This window comes from Camelina sativa, chromosome 6 (genome assembly GCF_000633955.1).
Source record: "Camelina sativa cultivar DH55 chromosome 6, Cs, whole genome shotgun sequence".
NCBI lineage: Eukaryota > Viridiplantae > Streptophyta > Magnoliopsida > Brassicales > Brassicaceae > Camelina > Camelina sativa.
Window position 1 is genome coordinate 9,459,340 of NC_025690.1, and position 21,838 is coordinate 9,481,177.

The 21,838-nt window shown below is 37.2% G+C and overlaps 3 protein-coding genes and 1 pseudogene across 3 annotated transcripts in view; 2 read left to right on the plus strand and 2 right to left on the minus strand.

Annotated features, from left to right (window-relative positions):
* The window catches only part of LOC104698853 (cation/H(+) antiporter 10-like), a 3,392-nt gene extending 1,668 nt beyond the window's left edge, over positions 1 to 1,724 (minus strand). Inside the window, exons 1-3 of the mRNA XM_019246312.1 lie at positions 1,512 to 1,724; positions 360 to 1,385; positions 5 to 271 (exon numbers count right to left, since the gene is read on the minus strand). Of these exons, the coding sequence (XP_019101857.1) occupies positions 5 to 271; positions 360 to 1,385; positions 1,512 to 1,724 (1,506 nt within the window). The remainder of the gene's footprint in view (positions 1 to 4; positions 272 to 359; positions 1,386 to 1,511) is intronic.
* LOC104698854 lies at positions 7,904 to 8,956 on the plus strand (annotated as a pseudogene).
* LOC104790744 lies at positions 11,344 to 13,388 on the minus strand. The gene is made up of 2 exons (XM_010516522.2): positions 13,137 to 13,388; positions 11,344 to 12,536 (listed from the first exon to the last, which is right to left on the minus strand). The coding sequence occupies exons 1-2, from the start codon at positions 13,185 to 13,187 to the stop codon at positions 11,838 to 11,840; spliced, it is 750 nt and encodes a 249-aa protein (XP_010514824.1). The 5' UTR covers positions 13,188 to 13,388; the 3' UTR covers positions 11,344 to 11,837.
* On the plus strand, positions 18,308 to 21,510 carry LOC104698855. The gene is made up of 5 exons (XM_010414242.1): positions 18,308 to 18,883; positions 18,961 to 19,146; positions 19,204 to 20,055; positions 20,157 to 20,261; positions 20,530 to 21,510. Exons 1-5 carry the CDS (start codon positions 18,308 to 18,310, stop codon positions 21,508 to 21,510), a joined length of 2,700 nt encoding a protein of 899 aa, XP_010412544.1.

Consider the following 21,838-nt stretch of genomic DNA (forward strand, 5'->3'; position numbering starts at 1 on the left):
CGAGGTGAAGAACTGTGACCGCGATGGGGAAATCTAGGTTTGGGGAAGATAACAATTGGAGCAATGCAATGATCTCAGAGACGTTTTCTGGTTTGTGCAAACAAGTTAAGATTCGAAGATGTGAGTTTGGTTCTAGATGCAATATGTCCCTTTTCTGGTAATTAACGTACTTTCGTTTAGGATCGTACATGCTCCTTAAGACCAGAGGGACAATCCCAGCATTTAGTAACGAATAAATGATCAAGAACGCGTATGTGGCCTGCGATATATACTGCAAAAAACAAACCATAAAATATGTTTAGATCTACGTAAAAAATCAATACTAACTATGATAGACACGTTTGCGGTCAGGAGGTTACCGTGTCATCCAATACAGCTTCGTAGAGAATGAAATCAGTGAAACTTTTGTAGCTTAAGATGAGAGAAACAGCGATAGATTCATTGAGAGGTAGCTTGTAGTACAAGCAAGGTGCAAGACATGCGACCAGTTTTAGGACAAGTGTTAAAACTGTTAGGAAGATGTTGACGAAGATGTCATTGAACTCGGTTAAGATCCTTATTCCGTCACATCTCATCGTGCTGACTGTGATTGAGATTGGTAAGAATATGTTCATCGTAAGCTTTTCGTACTTAGCCTCCAAGGCCGATCCTAACGGTGGACCTTCCGGTATGATGAGGCCAATCATTAATGGTCCCAAGATGTATTTCATGTTGAAGAACGCAAAATAAGCAGCAGATGCAAATGCTGTCAGAATCACGGCATGAACGTATACATTCTTCACAGGCTTGTCTTCTGGTGTGCGGTCAATGACCCACTGCACAATCGGCTTAAAAACAAGAAACACGATGAGAAGAAAGATGAACACCGCGACACCGTCACGGTAAGCTGTTACATGTGAAACATGCACGTAGGTTGCTTGAATAGAGGCGAGGGTCATGGAAAAGATCCCTAAGATGTCATTAATGACAGTAGCGGACAATGCGAGGCGACCAAGCTCAGAGTTGAGGATATTGAGCTCTAGCAAGATAAATGTTGTGGAAGGCAAAAGTATCGCAGATTGGGTTATGACTATTGCGGTGCGTTCACCTAGGGCTTTATCCAGAGGCATGTAGTGAGGGTCAATGCTGTTAGAGAAGACGTTTTTGAAACCGAGACCAAACAGAGGAGCAAAGAAGGACACGATCCCGATCACAACAGGTAATTTCCCGCTGTGGAACGCTACTCGCCGGCTGGTTCGAACAGTCATCAAAAACGTGAACATTAGGCTTCCAAACACCGAGATGCATCTTAACATCGCGGTTCCATCCAACGCAGGATCCACGGATAGTTTCCCTGAAGATTTCTCTAAAACATCCAAAAGCTGAGGCCCTAGAATAATTCCAGCCTGCACATAAATTTATATATATGATTTTTTTTTTCAGAAAACTTTCTCAATTGCATGCATTGTTGTCTATGTCCCTGAAACATTTTGTACGTGCATGCCAAGTTAACATATGGAAACGCTGCTTACAATCATATATGAAGCGATCTGGGAAACGCCGATGCATCTAAGGAACATGTGAGACATGACAATGAAGAAGAATATAAGTAGTATTTGCATCTCCAGGAGAGGCAGCGAGTACCCGAAAATCACATCGGGCGATTTTAGGTTCTCCCATAATCCTTGAGAAGAGATGTTGAAGACGGATAGTCGGCAATCGCCACTGTAGATAGTCGTGTCCATCAAAATAGCTAGGCCAAGAAATTAGCCAAACCGTAGGAATTTGTGATAGAAATGTCTTTTTGTGTAATTTTGTTGTTTGAGTCTTTGAATTTGGGTTTTCAAAGGATCATGCATTTGTGTAGTTTTTTTTTTGTTTTTTTTCTGGTCTTTGACAAGTATCTGTAAAAAAATCCATCTGGAATTAATGGAACTTCCTATTTAGTAAAAAGGTTCAAACTAACAGTTGTGTGATTTTGTTTCATTAAAAAAAACTTGCATCTAGTTAGAATAAGGAGAATTTGCTTCGCTAATTAAAAAGTGCAAGCTAATGTTTGATACAATGTTTCTCCTAAATTAGCGTAAAGTGATCTGTTTTGACACCCCAAAGTTAGGAGGTTCTAAATAGCAAGGAATTAATTGAATGCCTTTTAACAAGAAAACTAGCATGGAATCCAAATTTACGAAATATTTTCCAAGTGCTCTAATTAAGTTTATAATGTTTTTATTTTCCTTCCCTGGATAATAGTTTATAAATTTATTTATTTTTGGTCTAATAATACGTATAAAAGTAGTGATAATGCTAAAATCTGATGTACACTCTGATAGAACTTGGATAATGGAGTCATGGAGATGTAGATGGCGGTGAAAAGTTCTCATTTAAATTACTAGATTTAGTATATACTATATTTGCAGGCTTGCACCTAATATACCAGATGATATATGAGCCATGTGTACATAAACAAAGATAGTATCATATATATTAGGCTGCAAGAAGAAATGAAGAAGGCAGCTGAGAAATGGAAAAATGAAAATGGGAAGACCATGAGATGGAAAAGAAAATAGAAGTTACAGATCGGGTTGATCCAGGATAATTAGATAAGACTTATGATTTCCTCGGTCACTTACATATATAGAAACGAAAGTAAGGAACCTTAATTATGGTCGTTCTTCATAGGCATCCAGAAAGGAGAGGAAAAACAAGGAGAAGAGGAGAACAAAAATACAAGGAGCAACGGCCAAGTCGTACAAATCTCGTTGTGTCGTGCGGCCATGCCGACGATAACGAAGGCCAGAGGCGAATTTATAAATAATGTAATGTATTAGATCATTTAAAATCATATTTTAATTTATATAAAATATTTTATAATCATACAATAGATAAGTTGTAAAAAATAACTTAAAATATCATATATGTTATATGCATGTTTTCCTTTAAGTGGATATAAGTAAATAGAGTTTACATGACCGTGAGTATGAGAGTTAGCAATTACACAACCTCCAAAACGATTAAATAAAGAATAAAATGAGAAACCCATATTAGTCATTCTCATTTTTTTAACTAGATTATGACTCATGCTATAGCACGGATTGAAATTCATTTTATTTCTATTGCACTTTTTATATAAAATATAATTTATGTGAATGTTTAAAAATGTTTTTTGGACAATATGTGGTTGTCTATAACCGTACCTGTCCTCGTACACGGTTAAAATCTAGTGATTAAAATCAACTTGTGCTTTAGCACCTACTGAAAATTTCTCAATGATTTTCCAATCCGCTTTTATGAGAATTTTTTCAAATTTCATAACATCCTCCTTCTTCACCCCTGCTTAGATTTTGAGATTTTGTTACCTTTTTTTGTTTGTCAAAGAGATTTTATTACCTATTTATGGTTAATTAGATATTGTTGGGAGATTTGATGATATTCATTCGATAACCTTTTTAAGAGAATCTTAAATCGAGATTTAATTTAATAAGTGGTTACAACCCATTAACATATAACATATCAAATATCAAATAATTAATTTTATAATTCATATTATATAGTCCACAAAAAAAGTTGTGTACTTCCGTTTTATTATATAGGGAATTTCAAAACTGAAGTTGTATTTATGAGAATAGTTTTTTATTTTAATTAGGACTCAGATCCTCGCGATATCGCGGGGAAGCATTTCAAATTTAAAAAAAAAAAAATTATATATTGTGAAATCATTTGAAATTAATAGAATAGTTTGAAAGGGAGAATCTCTTTCACTCTAGATGTTTAGTTAAAGATAAAGTTTGTTCTTTGATCATTGACGGTGGAAGTTGTACTAACGTTGCTAGTGAAACTCTTGTTAGGAAGCTTGGACTTGAGACAAGACCTCATCCGCGACCTTTTAAACTGGAATGGTTGAATGAAACGGGCAAACAGTACGTCAGGGAGCAAGTCACGGTTCCTATTACCATCGGCCGATATGAAGACGAGATCCTGTGCAATGTCCTTCCCATGGATGCAAGCCATATTCTTCTAGGACGACCTTGGCAGTTTGACATGAGGGCGATACATGATGGCTACACCAACCGGAATTCCTTTGAGCATAAAGGAAAGAAGGTCACTCTGGTTCCTTTAACTCCGTTGGAGGTCCATCAAGACCAGGTCCAGTTGAAAAAAAAGCCGAGACAAAGAAATAAAACCAGCAAAACCTGAGGTATCTCCTAAGAACTTTAACTTCTTTGTCAAAGAGAGTCTAGTAAGGAAATCTTTATACTCTCAACAGCCATTGCTTTTGCTTGTGTATAAAGAAACACTAATAGGATTTCCTGACCTTGCACTGGAGCTCCCGAGTGATTTGATAGATGTTTTGCAGGAATTCACAGATATCTTTCCAGAAGAGAACCCTAATGTTTTGCCGCCAATAAGAGGTATAGAACACCAGATTGATTTTGTCCGAGGTGCATCACTTCCAAACTGACCAGCTTACAGGACTAATCCCGTGGAGACATTGGAGATTCAAAGGCAAGTTAATGAACTCATGGAAAAGGGACATATAAGAGAGAGCGTGAGCCCATGTGCGGTTCTAGTCATACTTATGCCCAAAAAGGATGGAAGTTGGCGCATTTGTGTTGATTGTAGAGCCATCAACAACATCACGGTAAAGTATCGACATCCTTTTCCTACTCAGCCTGGACATGATATTTCTATAGGTTTTGTGCTTGGTTTGCCAAAAAGTAGGACTAGTAAAGATTCAGTTTTTGTGGTCATTGATCGATTTTCAAAAATGGCGCATTTCATACCTTGTCACAAAACTGATAATGCTTTGCATGTTGCTGAGTTGTTTTTTAAGGAAATTGTTCGTTTTCATGGAGTGCCAAAGTTAATTGTTTCTTATAGGGATACAAAGTTTTTGAGTAACTTCTGGAAAACGCTTTGGTCTATACTAAGAATTAAGTTTTGTCCGTTCCAAATCGTTTATGGCTTTAATCCTTTATGTCCATTGGATCTAACCCCTCTATCTTTGAGTGAAAGAGCTAGTTTGGGTGGGAAAAATAAATCTGACCTTTCCAAACAGATCCATGAGAAAGCAAGAATAAACATCAAGGAGAAGACCAAGCAGTACACAAAACAAGGTAACAAAGGAAGGCAAAAGATGGTATTTAAACCCAGAGACCAAGTGTGGGTTCGCTTGAAGAAAAAAAAGTTTCCAGCTGAAAGGAAGTCAAAACTCATGCCTAGAATTGATGGACTTTGAGATCAAAAGAAAGATCAATGACAATGCCTACCAACTAGATCTTCAAGGTAAGTATAATGTGATTTCAAGCTTTCATGTTTCTAATTTAGTTCCTTTTGTGGCAGATGATCCAGATTTGAGGGCAAATCCTTTTCAAGAGGAGGGGGATGATGTGACCATGGATGGGGCTAATAAGGAGCAGCTTGTAGCTGAGCTTGAACCTGAGGAACTAATAGCTGAGCTTGAACCCGAGGAGCTTGTAGCGGAGGAACCATTGCTTGTACCTGAAGGACCAATGACTAGAGCAAAGGCTAAGAAGCTAAGGAATACACTAAATGGGCTCATTCAAGAGATTATGGCCAAAGAGAGCATGGGAAAAACTATTGGGGATGATAGCTATCAAGTCCAGCCCACTTTGAGCCTAATTCAAGTCCAAGAAAGCCAAAAATAATCACTTTGTTTTGTGGTCAAAGAGGAGGGACGAAAATTGAGTTCAACTCACCTTGGGAAGGACACCTTGGGAAGACAAAATTCAATAGTTGAATCTTCATTAAACTATCTATCTTTATTGTGTTTTAGTTTCAAGAATAATACTTGGCTTTGTGACCAAGTTTTCTATCTCTATATAAACTCATGTAGTCTCATTTGAGAATCATCAACCAATTTTCCTTTTCATTTTAGAATCTATCTCTTTTTTCTTTGTTTAGAACATTTCTTTGTTTCTTGGTGTGTAATATCCAAACAACAGCCTCCTTTTGCTGGACTAGTGTGTCATATCTAGCAGTGATTGGAGTTGGGAATATCAGCAGCCTTCCTGAACTGTTGTGCGACCCCTCAATCCATCAAATCTCCCTTGTTGCACCTTGCACCTTGGCGAGTTTCTATCCTTTTTAGTCCGGCTGAGTGATCCTCGAATTTTGGGCGTATCATAAGTGGATCGATAAAAGGGAAGAATCATACTGGAATTGCATCGAGACAGATGAACCCTAGAAATTACCATCGCGGGTGGGATTTGCGGATTCTGATTTCTCATGTTTTATAGGTTGCAAGATCTATTTATGCGATGATTGTTGTTGTTTTGGTTCAAGTTAGGTTCACATTCACTCCATAGTGTTCATAAATCCAGATCTGAGGGTTGCTTATTATCCAAAAGATTATCAGGGTGGGTAAAAGCATGACTATTAGACCCTAATTAATGATAATTAACTATAAAATATATGAATTAACTCGGCACTTTGACTTATCTTAACTATAAACAGTTGACTCAAGAAAACTTCATGGATCGGGGTTGCGGGTTTGGTAGTGGGGTAGAGGTAGTCATATATGAAATTAGATTGAGCCAATTTAGTAAGTTGCCACAACAACCACATCCTGCGACTTAAAAAATAAAGGTTGTCGGAGTTTAAATCCTTGAAACGAGTCGTCACTTGTAACATCCGCTTTCAAAAATTGGGATTGTGAGATGTGGCGCAAACCAAAGAATTGAATTTTAATTGATTTTGGTTTAAGTAAATCCTGGTTTAATCTAATTAACCAAAAAACCCCTAATCTCCCTCGTAAAGTCGACGCCTCTTCTCTGTTTTTTTGTTTCCTATTGTAGACATTGTTATGAGAGATATACAAAGAAAGAGAGAGAACTCTTAGTTATTTGGTGTAAATGAGAAAGAGAAGGAGATCAAGCTTTTTCCCTAGAGTAAAGAGAGAAACAGAACTGTCAGGGTTTGGGAGAAGAGGATCCGACTACTCAAATAGTTTCGGAACGTATTGATTTAGGGTTGGAGCTAAGAAATTTTCGTAGACTATCCTTTTTACATAAGTGAATTTGAGTCAATATTCTAGGAGATACCGGCAGTTTCATGGGGCATTTCTTCTCAATCGCGGATTGAGACCAGCGAGTGTTTTGGGCTCGATTTCGGGTTCATCTGAGATATGTTCGTACCGAAATTTTGTGGGAAGTTTTTGAACGTCTAGACCTTGCTTTTCACCAGAGGGATTGGAAAGTTATTGGTTGTACTCTTGATTTTCTTGTGTGTATAGCTCGTAGATGGGAGGATCGCCTCACTGATTATTTCTGGTAATATTTACGCATTTCATTGTGTTTGTGGTGTAGATAAAAGCAAAGTGTGACTATGGGATCATGGCAATGAAGAAGAGGATGTTCTAGGGACTTAGTTGTTATGCTTTTGTTTCTGCTAGGTTGTTAGAATTGGAATGTTGATGCTAGAACCATGGTTTAAGTTGCTAGCTTTTGGTCTATGATTCTGGAAATTGTTAGTTTATTATTATTGGTATTTTCCGCTGCTTATTTTGTGATTTAAGTTTCTAGTTATTTAAATAAATATTTTGGATTATTTTTTTATTATTTATTATTCAAAAAAAAATGTGTCATGTCGTTTCACCGCTTATGTTAAAACAAGTCGCAAGGACAGTTTTAACTATCGCCTGTTTTTCATGGCGACACAAGATATACCGACAATTTCCGTAAAAATAGCTGCAGTGGCAGTTTTTACATTTATTTGGTCTTGTTGACATTTAAATTTTGGCCGCTAGAAGGAGATGCAGCGGCAACGTAACGAACATGCTCATTATCACAAAATTTAACTTCGTGTGTTCTTGTGTGTCTAAAGTAGAAAAAAATACAAAAGCTGCAACACCATCCCAGATAAGAATTTTTCTTTTATTAAGTAACCTATATAATAAGTATATATTATGCGGTCTAATGTACATGTTTTAGCTGCTTTATGGGTGGGTCGGACCTGGTTATATACTGATATTAGCTATTGTAAATGGGTTATTAGAGCATCTCCAATGGTACTCAACTTTTACCTTAACTTACTTGACTTGGGTAGTTATAATGTTTTAGCCATAGCATTGCATCATACTGTTTATCTGTGAGATTCTTCTAAGGGTGCTACTACTGAATTTCTGACAGTTGATGAAGATAAGGGACCTGTCACAAGTATCAACTGGGCACAAGATGGTTGTTATCTTGCAGTTGGGCTTAACAGTTTTGAAGTCCAGATTTGGGATTGTTCTAATAGTCGTAGAGTGAGAAAGTTGGAGTGTGGTCACGAGTCTAGAGTAGGATCATTGGCATGGAACAATCATATCTTGACAACGGGAGGAATGGATGGGAAGATCATCAACAATTATGTACGGATTAGTTCACACGTTGTGAAAACTTACAAGGGTCACACTTTAGAAGTTTGTGGGTTGAAGTGGTCAGGATCTGGACAGCATTTAGCAAGTGGTGGCAACGACAATGTGGTTAATATATGGGACCGTTCCAACTCTCAATGGCTGCACAGGCTTGTAGAGCACACATTTGCAGTTAAAGCTCTTGCTTGGTGCCCTTTCCAAACGAATTTGCTTGCAACTGGTGGCGATGAGAGAGATGGGAGAATAAAGTTCTGGAATACTAGGACAGGAGCTTGCTTGAACATGGTAGAAACTGGCTCTCAAGTTTATTCTTTGATATGGAGCAACAAGGAAAGAGAGTTGCTTAGCTCACATGGGTTTACTCGGAACCAGCCTACACTTTGGAAGTACCCATCTACGGTGAAAATGGCTGAGCTCAATGGTCACACATCACGTGTTCTATATACAGCCCAGAGTCTGAATGGTTGTACTGTAGCTTCTGCTGCAGCAGACGAGAGACTGATGTTTTGGAATGTATTTGGAGTACCAGAGGATGCCAAAAAAGCTGCTCCAAAAAAAGCAGTACCTGCTGAGCCATTTTCTCATGGGAACCGTATTCGCTGAAGTTGCTGTGAAGTCGTTGTCTATTTGTATCTTGCTACACAAAAGAAATGTTTATGCACATTGTATCATGTTAAATTGTTGTTTCTACCTGAAACGCTAGTATATATCTCATTATATGGAAAGATTTTGATTTTGCATTGACGGATGATGATATGTGCACGAGTGTGCATACAGTTTCATAGTCTTCTTTTGAACAGATGAGAAAGAACCTTGCATTTTGACAAGTGATTCCCAGAGAAGTGTTAAAGCCCTTTGAGTGGAGACCAAATGGTGGGAAATCTCTGTCCGTAGCCTATCGTTGTGTACTATTGACCTTCTGATACTGTCCACTTTCTAGAATAGCTAGTCTTACAGATAACTAAGTTTGATTCTACTGTGACATTTGTTCCACGAAACAGGGGAAGAATATGCATATGGGCTGCTTCCTATCCAGGTAATATGGTATGGGCCGGTGGTTCCGCTTTGAGGGGAAGTCTATCTCGAGGATCTAGAACTTGCTGGATTTTGGTGGATTTCTTCGGGGTCATAATGATGAGAAAATTAGTTCTCTCTCATGAAACCCCTGTGGAAGATATATTTTTTAAAGTTTTCTGCTACAACTGTTTCGCTTTACTTCATTTTGGTGTTGTTAGTTAACTGCACATGTTTTCAAGATTATTTCAATTACCATAGTAGTTTATCAAACTGAATCTCATGTAGGCATTTGTTGGGAAAGTATTTGGATTTTCATTGATCTTTTATAAACTTTGCATCACATGAGTCCCTAACTTTGTCCATCCTGTATTTCCTTGACCTATTTTCACATATTTAGCATCAGCCTCATATGACAGCTCATCGTTCACCATATGGGATGTTTCTCAAAGTAATAGAAGAGCAAGTTAGAACACATTCTTAGTGCACAATAGCATGCAAATATGTGAACGTTTATCCTTCTTGCGATGTATCAGTAAATCAAGTCCAAATAGTTGAGGACAGAACTTTTTTTCTTTTTCTTATTTAACATTCTGTTTCTTGAGTTGAGATATGAGAAACTGCATCTTGCTTAAGTGGATTGAGTTCCTTGTTTCGGAAAGTGATCTCTATACATCTCTAACATTAAATGTATTATTTATAAACAAGAATAAACCATACATATACACCTACTTATATGCGTATTATTTTCCTTTTAGTAAGTCGTTAATGTTATAAAAAGAATAAATAAGCATAATCATGACTTTGTAGGGCTTCAAAAAAGAAAAGAAAAACAAGATTTTCTCGTACAATCGAAAATTTTCTTGTCTGAAAAAAAAAGAAATAAAGTAATTTAGTAGTCTTGAAATAATTTGTAAGCAACACCAAGCTATTTGGCCTTTTGCTTTAAGGAAAAGACCAATTAATAGAGAGTATACAATCTATATATAATATAACCACTCTTAACTTTTTCCTTAAGTATAATAAATCATAACCATTAGTACATGAAAATATATTTATTTAATTGCATACACAAGAGTATGTTATCGAGTTTTTTTAAAGTATATGATACTACAATCATAGCACAAGTGAATTGACCGTCACAATACTTATGATGATACGCATGTAAATTTCTTTGAGCACTTTCGTTCCTCTTCAATTAGTGACAACTTATATGTATAACTATTTTTCTGTATGTTAAAGCATTTTTGGATCTAACTATCTATCTATATAATGAAAACAAAAGTGATAAGAGTAAGTACTTAACAATTTTTTGTCTCTACTGATTGGTTAAAAAAATTAATCTGTTAGTAAGTTTCTGTTTCACTATTTGTTGTTCCATTTCCGGCCAAATTCGACGGTTTATTTACTAATTAAAACATCGAAAAAAATCTATTAAAAAATAACACACCATTCATTGTTACAAAAACAAAACTATTATGTGTCTAATTTAACTTCTGGAAAATTTGTTTCTAACGAACGAACCAACTCAAAACATTTTACAATTATATCCAAAATTCGATAGTCGATTTATATTTTGTATTCAAACATGGTTTTATAGATCATAAGTCTCATAAACAAGATTATACTAGTTAAACAAAAAAAATTAGGAGAGAGGCCCGTGCGATTAATATTTTAGCAAATACGACAGAAGATCCGGTTTTAGATCTTCAGGACCCACCCGGACTCCAACCAAAAAAACATCAAATCCTTTCTGGTTGTTGGCTTACCCTTCGACTTTTCGGTTCCCACTTCTCACCCATCTTCATTGAAAAAAAAGAAAAATATCGTATTTAACATTGCATTAAAATACCTTAAACAAAACTTTTGTTTTATGAATATACTTTGAATTGAAGTTTCCAAATCCATGAAACATCCACAAAACATTAGACATCTTTAAGTCTTTGATTTTAAAGTTTAAACATACATCACACTGATTCACTAAAACACAATTACATTTCCATTAGATCTTTAGTATTCTACACCAAGGGAAACAAACATAGATGATAACAAATGGAAAAACAAAACACCCAAATACATTCATGGAGCCAAAACATGGATGTGAAATTGGGTTTAGGAAACAAAACAAAAAATCAATAAGCAAAACAAAAGAAATGCAAATATAGCAAAACTCTCACACTTGGTAAAAAAAAACTCATGTTTGAGTTTTGAGTTGTTAAACCAGGGGGAGTTTCATTCCCATCACTTTCTAAATCTAAACCCTATATGGATCAGATTTACTCTCCACAAATTTAAAATCAAGCTCTATCTACAACAAACTGACTAAAAAAGATCACTCTCACTAGAAACCTTAAGTGAGACTAACACTGAACTGATCTGTATATTGTATATTAGAAGACTATATATTAGTACTTTGTTGAGTAAGGAGAAAAAGATCAGTAGCAAGCTCGGCCCGGCGTAATGTCTTGAGTTAATGGAGAAGAACTTTCTGATACTTAGTTTCTGAGTAAGTTTCATCTGAGATTATGGAGAATGCCCTTTTCTTGTTGGAGTTGCCACAACCACTGTTCTGAAACTGCGGTGGTGGGACGGTGACTGGAGGGATCTCAGAGGTCTCAAGTGGAGGAGGCGGGTGGCGCCATTGAGGCAGAGGACCAGCTAAGAGAAGTGTCTGAAGCAAAGGACCTGCTTTGATAACAGCTTGTAAGAGTTTTCCCTTCTCAGGAAGTGGCTTTTCAGGCAACAATGTAGCCATCATCTCATCTCCTGACACTTCAATCTGTTGGTTCATCATCACCGGATCGATCACTGATGGTGACATGATGCTCTCTTCGGTGTCTGAAGACGAAAAGCTCTTGTTAGAGTTAAGCTGAGGCTGCGGCTGAACTTGCTCGTCTTCAATAATGCTTGAAGCTCCAGACAAAGGAGGAGTGATGTGTTCCTGTTTATTCTGATTCTGCTGCTGTTTCTGTTGAAGTAAGAGATTGTTGATGAGGAGATGATGACATTTCTCAAGAGCTTCGTCTCTTTCTTTGAGGGTTTTGGTTAAAACATCATCAAGATGGATCAGTTGTTCATCTCTCTTCCTTAGTTCCTCTTGAGCCACCAGCTTCGTTTGTTCTAGCTCCAATGTCGTGTACACAAGGGTCTGTCTTAGCTCTTCCGTTGTCTAAACAATTCAACAGCAAAAAAACACAAACAATCAACAGAGATACAGAGAAACCCCTAATTTGAGCATTTGTTTACAGATTCATATCAAAATTAGGGATTTTAGCAACAAATGACGAGCGCAGACACACCAAATTTCCCAAAAATCTTGTCTTTTTACATCTAATTTACATGCAGATTCATATCTAAATTAAGGTTTTTTCCAAAAGTCTTGTCTTTTCAGACTAATTTACATACAAAAATGCGAAATTTAAGCTTAAATACTGAAATTAAGAACACCCATTACGCAGAATCAAGCTAAGAAACTGGTGAATGTATCAAAGTCTCGAGCAAGTGTTATTCGAAACCCATTAAAGCATTATAGTCAAACCCAGTTACAAAGTATGAAACTTGACTTTAAAACTCAGGAATTGAGTCAAAGTTTAGGGTTTTGATTACACAAAACAAAAGAAGAAGATATCACAAGAAAAGTTATGATTTTTGGACACACATTATGCGTAGATCTAAGCAGAACAGTGAACACAACACAAGAAACCATCACTAGTGTTTCAGAGAGAAAAAAAAAACAGAGGAAACAGAGTAAAACAAAAAAAGTCTTTACCTTTCCCTGAGAGAAGTAAGCCCAGCTAAGAAGAGCATTGCTTTGGTCCATGTTCCAAGCTAAACTAAGAGATGGTTAGATTATGTTAACAAGTATGAGGAGAGACGAACAGAGAATGGGTTTAGTGAAGAGTTTTACTTCTATGGAAGGAGTAAGTAAGAGGAAGAGAGAGTTATTAGAAAGTAGTGAAGAAACTTCATGGACTGCTTAAAGGAAGCTGATGCCTGTGTCATATAGAGAGAGCTTTCAACATCTTTTTTACCTTCAGTATCCAATATATTTTCTACAAAGTTGAAAACCCCACCCAACAATTTTATATTAATATTATATTCTTTTTTTTTTATCAGTATTAATATTATATTCATTAGGTTTATTAATTTATAGAAAAAGTTGTACTATAATATAACCTGATATCACTTATTACAAAGTATGGTTATGGTTTACTATATATTTTTTCATTAAAATAAATTATCTCAGATTAAAGATTATAGATTTATATCAATTTTATTTAAAAAATGTAAAAAACAAACAACATAACTGTATATACAAATCGCAGACATTACAAACGGAACATGTAATTTAATAGTTTGTTCAGTGTCGTGATTATGTCATTAATCCAGTTTCAAATTCGTATAAACTATAAAGCATGTTGTTGATAATGTAAATAAAAAAAAAAATTATTGGGCTTATAACAGTACTATTTTAAAGTTGCACTATATAGTAGGTCTAATAAAATTCTAATGGTAAGGACGGGCTCTGGTTGCAAATACAATCCGAGTTCGAACCCTGCTGGAAAGAACTTTTTCATGAATTCTCGGACATCCACATGGGTATGGGTCCTTGCTTTCGACCCATTTGAATACCCGGAAGGGGGCCTACCCATGGGTTACTCTTTCCCCAGGAGATTAGTCTGGGTCTATGTGGACTTAGGATTACCTGAGTTAACAAAAAAAAAAAAAAAGTCTAATAAAATTGAATTTAAAATAAATTGTAGTTTTCATGACCAAAAAAATGGTTGTATTTTCCATATTTACTATTCAAAATCCTCAGAATAATTTTATTTCTGAAAAAATATGCTGAAACTAAAAACAAAACATATACGGTAAGAAACTTATTGTCCCTTAAAATAAAATATTTAATAATAATTGGTGATTCATATTTTTATTTAGTCGGCTTATTTGGACCGGAATATACGGGATAAATTGTAGAATTTAAATATATAAAGGTCAGTTAAAATTGTGAAATGAAATCGTAGAATTTTTGATAACCAAATTACCAACAAAGAAAACAAAAAAACAGAAGTCTTTTTTCCTTTTTCCAAATTGTTACAGTGATCGAACTATTTATTTACTGTGGCTATAAGTACTAGTAAGCAATAGCATCTCAAGGGTTTGGAGTTTGGACGTTTGGTGCAATGACCAATGCCGTAGTTTAGGTACTTGCTGGGTCTCACTTTCTTCTAGTATTTTTGTTTTCTTCTTTCGTGTTGTCAATGGATACAACAGCATTTTCTTGTCTTTTTACCCAAAGACGAAACAAGTTTTACGAGAGTCATGTCTTTGACATTTACACCCATTTCACACTACACAAGTCTATACCGAGAAGAACGGGAGCCGAATGATTCAACATTTGCTTGTCTTGGCAAGTTTTTGTACGTACACAATATATATGCATTTCATTATGTGTTTGTACAATGTTTTTGGACCTTGATCATGAACTTTCTTTACTTGAATCCGAATTGTGATACGGCGTACGGTACTTGCATGTATCGACTACGTAGTAATTAGTAAACGTACGAGCTTTTCTTTTTTTTTTTTTTTATATAATTTTCTAACTTATTTTTAAAAAGAACAATTGTTTGGTATTCTTGGGCAAAACAAAGTGAGCATTCGATCGAAAAGAGTACTAAATACATTTCTTGGGATATATTACATAAATTTGTACATGATTCTTGATTTCTATTTATTTAAATCAAGGTCACAAAAGATCTAGCTAGGCAGAGTCATATTTTATAATCTAAGTGGACTTACACTGTTTCACATTGCTTTAGTTATATTTTTCTCCTCTTAAGATATTATAATATAAGAAATATTTGTTTACTGCATTAGTCTGCTACACTGTCTCAAGTTCGTTCATCATGATCATTCAGACGTGATTCGTGAACCATGTCTTCTTAGATTTTTGCACTTATATCACAAGTTTGTAGGATATATTTGTTTTTTGCTTTCCACAAGTTATGTATGATGTTATGAAATGAGTTTTATATGATAGGAAAAACTCTTTAACAAAAGGAAAAAGATTGGAAGATCTCATTTGATTATTTTGCAAATTCGTAACAGTCATTTGATACTAAATAAATATTTTTTTAAAGAAAATATTATATAATTCACATATACATATCTAGCCTGCTGTACAAAGAAAGTGTTCAACGTAGACATTTCTGGTAAACTTTGGACCATATATATTCATGGTTTTTTTTTGCCTTCAAAAGTCATGTGCATGCAGCCCCAACACAGAAAAAGTCACTGGCTTTGTCTAAATGAAGGAAACATGTATTATCGCGAGTTTATAATTTTGAAATTTAAGAAAAGTATGACTAAATGTCTAAATCATATGAAAATGTAATTTGATATTATCTCAAGGATTTATGCATTGTCTTTGTATCCAGCTTATATGTGTATGGATGTTAATTTATAAACGCACAGAATCAAATATGACGTGGATTCCATTGTTAGCAAAAGAAGCTGGTAAGTAAACATTTTCCACCAATATCTATAAAAGGTTTATGGAATCACTTTTCAATTATGAATCTCCACACCAGTCACGTCTTGGCTCCCAAATTTCACTTTGGTACTTAGTATTTCTAAATAAAAGTTTGAAAATAGAAATTTACTAAATAAAATTTCTAAAAAAGTATTCCGTAATAATTTCTTTTTTGGAAATCATTTTGACGGTAGTTAGTCGAAAATCCACGAAGCCATATCTTATATATATAAAGCAAATAACCATAGAACTCTAATTATGTAATAGCCTTTAAAGTTTACATTTTTTAATATAAAATTCTGGCTAGACATACTTTTACCGTGGTCAACCAACTTTCTAACTATGTTTATCCAAATTTAGGTTATTTGTTGAGAGATGGACGCGATGGATCAAGCCAGATTAAGATCGACCATACATTTCATTAGCTTTTTTTATTATTATTAATAATTAGAATATATGAACAAATAAAAAACAAATATTATATATATATATATTTGTTGAACATTTTTACATTAATTTAACTGTTATTGTGTTATATGTATCTAAAATATAACTTTCAGTAATATATTATTTGTGAATAAAGAAAGTGTAGGAGTAGTTGATGGTTCAGTTGGTGTTGGTTCTATGGAGAGGGTTGAAGGAGAGAAGGATCCGGCGGTGGGTGTATCGGCAGATTTGGTAGTGAAAGTCACTTCGTCGATTCAGCCTGTGACAGAAGATCAGTCTAAGAAACGTTTGTTTCTGCAGGTTGCTACGAAGCAGGTTCTAACTCACCAGAAGTTTGTAATCTCGGAGATTGATGGACAGCCAAAGGTTGTTGTACCACGGGATGTCTTTGTTGATGCCAAGCCGCTTTGGGAAGACTTTGTGATTCGTAGGTTTCTCAATACCAAAACCCCTCATATTGGTAAAATTCACATGATTGTGAATAAAATTTGGCGTTTGGAAGATCAATCCTCTCTGATTGATGTATTTGAGGTTAATGAGACCACAGTTAAATTCCGTATTCGGCAAGAAGGCATGCGACATCGTGTGCTGAACAGGGGAATGTGGAATATCATGGATATCCCTATGATAGTCTCTAAATGGACTCCCTTTGTAGATCAACCAACAATGAAGTCCATTCCATTGTGGATTAAGTTAACCAATGTTCCACCTACAATGTTCACGGATAAGGGGCTAGGTTTTTTGGCAAGTGCAGTGGGGAAGCATATCCGGCTTCACCCTAAAACAGAGGCATGTGAAAGTTTTAATGAAGCAAGGATTTTGGTCGAGGCTGACCTAGCCAAGGAATTACCGAAATAATTTATTTTAACGGGGGAGGTTGATTCCACTGTCGTGTATTCATATCCTTGGTTGCCGCCTCGGTGTAGTTGCTGTAAGAAGTGGGGGCATCTTAGCACAACATGTTTGGTAGGATCAGCGGAAGGCTTAGAGGAACAGAGCTTCTCAGTCTCAGTGTCAGGTGAAGTGACTGCTCCTGCGGTTTCAACACCACAGGGTGTTCCTGAGGAGGGTAATGACCGGGGTGGGGTTAGCTCTACTGTCTTGGAGGAGGTTGCTGGAGAGGGAGAGGAGGGTTGGATTACACCGAAATCTGGTCGTAGTAGTCCGGGGAAACGCCCTGCAGATTTAACCTCTGTGTCGGTTTTTCTTCTTTCAAATTCATACTCAGTGTTGGGGGAAGAGGAGGATAATGACACGGGTCCTAGCCTCGTGGAAAAAGGGGATGCACCATTGGCAGATTCTTTAGCTGTTACGGTTGCACCAGTTTAACCAAGTCAACAACTAGAACTAGGCACGGGACCTACAGGAAAATTTCGTGGTGCCCGCCAAGAAGTACAATTGCGCCCATCTCTGCCTCGTCAGTCCAAAACAGCTCACAAAGTAGTTTCTAACCTTCTAGCTCCTTCTGTTAGGGATGCCCCTAAGGATCAGAGTGGGAAGCCTCCTTATAAACATTAATGTCAAGTTTTTTTTGGAATGTTTGTGGCTTAAATAAAATCTCTAAACATTCCGTAATTAAGCAGTGGGTAGGAGGAAGTGATTTTCTATTTGGTTGTTTGTTGGAGACTAGAGTGCGGGAGAGTAATGCTCAGAGGTTGCAGAGTAAGCTCTTTCGAGATTGGTCAGTTATGACGAGTTATGAACATAATCCACGAGGTCGTATATGGGTTCTGTGGCGGCCAGATGTGCGAATTAGTCCATTTTATAAGAGTGAGCAATTGATAACTTGCTCGGTGAGACTTCCAGATCAGGAGGAAGAGTTCTTTTGCTCGTTTGTATATGCTTTGAACACAGTGGAGCAGAGGAAGGTGCTTTGGCAAGAAATGTGACATCACTACGATTCTCCAATTATTCAAAGTAAACCTTGGATTCTATTTGGAGACTTCAATGAAACTTTAGACATGGCAGAGCATTCTCAGGTTGATGACCATCTGTTTGTAACAAGTGGTATGCAGGATTTCCAGGATATGACCAACTACTATTCTGTTTCGGATATGGTGTACCATGGCCCCCTTTTTACTTGGTATAACAAGAGGGAACATGATCTGATTTTGACAAAACTGGATCGAGTCTTAATAAACTATGCCTGGACAAGATTTTTCCCGCAGTCTTATAGTGTTTCTGAGGCTGGTGGCTGCTCTGATCATCTGCATTGCCGAGTTTTGTTGAAAGCTGACACTAGTGGTTCAACCTCTCGCAAACCTTTTAAGTTTATTAACGCTCTCACTGAGATGGAGGAATTTTATCCTTTGGTTGATGAGTATTGGCAAGCTACACAACCGCTTTTCTTGTCTACTTCAACCCTATTTCGCTTCTCCAAGAAGCTAAAAGGCTTAAAACCTTCACTCCGGCGATTGGCAAAGGACCGGTTTGGTTCTCTTGTAAAGCGTGTGAAGGAGGCTTATTCCACGTTATGTACAGGACAAAAGGCGACTTTGGATAATCCCTCTGTCCAAGCGATGGCGGATGAGAATGCTGCATACACTCGATGGGATTTTCTGCTCAGCTAGAGGAGAAATTCCTGAAATAGAGGTTTAAATTGCATTGGCTGCAGGTCAGCAATAAGAACAATAAGATCTTTCATCGAGCAGTGACGAATCGACAGTCTATAAATACCATCAAAGAGGTAGTTTGTCCAGATGGGAGAATAGCTGTGACGGAGGATGCGTTTAAAACTGAAGCAGAGAGACATTTTCGGGAGTTCCTTCAGTTGGTTCCTAGTGATTTTGAAGAGAGTCGGGTTGAGGATTTGGAGTAGTTGTTGCCATTTCGGTGTTCGAACTTGGATGTTCAACAGCACACACGAACTGTCACGGGGGTTGAAATTAAGAAAGTGTTGTTTTCGATGCCAAATGACAAATCACCGGGGCCATATGGGTTTACTGCTGAGTTTTATAAGGCTGCATGGGGGTTGATTGGGGCAGAGTTTTTTTTAGCAGTTCAGTCTTTTTTTGCTAAGGGTTTCTTGCCTATAGGTATAAACTCTACTATTCTTGCTCTCATTCCGAAGAAAACAGCAGTAAAGGAAATGAAAGATTATAGACCAATCTCTTGTTGTAATATTTTCTATAAGGTTATCTCCAAGATCCTTGCAAATCGGTTAAAGTTGGTTCTCCCTAAGTTTATATCCGGTAATCAGTCAGCTTTTGTTCAAGATCGGCTACTAATTGAGAATGTTTTGTTAGCTACTGAATTGGTGAGGGATTATCATAAGGAGTCAGTATCAGGACGTTGTGCCATCAAGATTGATATATCGAAGGCATTTGATTTGGTGCAGTGGAGTTTTTTATCGAAAGTTCTCACGGCAATGTGTTGTCCACCTACTTTTGTGCAATGGATCATGCTTTGTGTCACTACTGCTTCCTTCTCTGTTCAGGTGAAGGGTGATTTGGTTGGTTACTTTAGGAGTTCCCTTGGGCTTCGTCAAGGGTGCTCTTTATCACCATATATGTTTGTTATTTGTATGGAAGTGCTTACTAAGCTGTTGGATAAGGCCGCTGGTGCATGTCGTTTTGGCTATCACTTGTGTTGTAAGAATCTTGGTCTCACCCACTTAAGCTTCGCGGATGATCTAATGGTTCTCTCGGACAGGAAGGAGCGGTCGGTCGAAGGTATTGTGGCAGTGTTTGATGAATTCGCCAAACTTCGGGTCTCAAAATTAGTATGGAGAAGTCGACTCTGTTTTTGGCGGGGGTTCCTGCATCAACGGCTGATCAAATGTCTGCTCGGTTCTCTTTTGCTCATGGACAGTTTCCTATCCGCTATCTCGGCCTCCCTTTGATTACCAAAAAGCTTACCAATGCTGACTTGGCTCCTCTGCTTGAAAAGTTGCGGCAACGAATTGGCTCGTGGACAGTACGGACCCTATCTTTTGCAGGACGATTAAATTTTATATCTTCAGTCTTTTGGAGCACTTGTAACTTTTGGATGGCAGCCTACAAGTTACCAAATGCATGTTTAGCTTAAATCGACTCTTTCTGTTCCGCTTTCCTATGGTCTGGTGTGGAAATGAACAGTCATAAGGCGAAAGTGTCGTGGTCTTCAGTTTGACGGCCAAAGTCGGAGGGGGTGGGGGCTAGGATTTCCATCTCTTAAATAAGCTAACATTGTTGGTTGCTTGAAGTTGGTGTGGCGTCTTGCGTCACAAGGTAACTCTCTTTGGGTTCGATGGGTTCACATGAACCAGTTGCAGAACCAATCTTTCTGGTCAGTGAGCGACACTATGACTCGCAGATCGTGGATATGGCGAAAACTCCTGAAGTATCGAGATGTGGCAAAACCATTGTGTAGGATGGTGGTCGGCAATGGTGCGAAAACCTCTTTTTGGTATGATAATTGGTCTCCAATGAATAGGCTTATGGATATTGGAGGGGATCGTGGAGTCATTGACCTGGGGATTTCAAAACAGAGCACTTTGGCAGAAGTGTGGGATACCCATCGAAGGAGACGACATAGGCTACCTCATATTAATGACATGGAAGATGCTTTGCACACTCAACGACTACAACGTCGCGATGTTCCTGATAGTCTGCATTGGAAAAGCAAGAATGATATGTTCCGTTCTGGGTTTTCTACTCGAGACACTTGGAATCACATACGCACTACTTCAAACGTGGTTGCTTGGCACAAAGAGGTTTGGTTTGATCACGCGGTGCCCAAGTACTCCTTCTGTGTGTGGTTGGCGGCTCTGAACAAGCTATCTATAGGCGATCATATGCTTTGCTGGAACAGGGATGCGGATGGTACCTGTGTCCTATGCCACTCTGCTCTTGAAACTCGGAACCACCTTTTCTTTTCTTGTCATTATGCTACTGAGGTGTGGGGTGCTTTGGCCAAAGGGCTCTTTCGCACACAATACATGACCGACTGGGAGACAAATCTTACTTCTATCTCGAATCAGCAACAACCACGGGTGGAAGATTTTCTTCGACGATGTGTTTTCCAAGTGGTTGTTTACACACTTTGGCGAGAGCATAATGGGCGACAGCATGGAGAAGTCTCAACACCATTTCATTGTCTCATTAATTGGGCAGATAAGCAGATTAAAGCTCAAATTACTGCAATCGGAAAGCTCGGAGATCGACGGTATGATGAAGCATATTAAGTTTGGCTACAATCTCGACTGGATTAGATTAATCTGATGTAAATTTTTAAATTTATTTAGAAACTGTTGCACTAGTTGTAAAAACATTTATTTTTTTTTGAATATAATTTAACATTACGTTAAAAAAAAAAAAAGAGATGCAACAACACCTTTCTTAATTTTTTACCGCATTTTGTCACGTTTACTTCTTTATTTTTGATTGTCGAAAGTAGTCGCAGCGACCTTATACCTATCATTGACATTCGTATAGCAGTTTGCCTAGCTCTAATTTGTTTTGGACTAGCATTAGCAAACGATGAATGAAGAATGTTCCTAAGTTTGTTTTCTC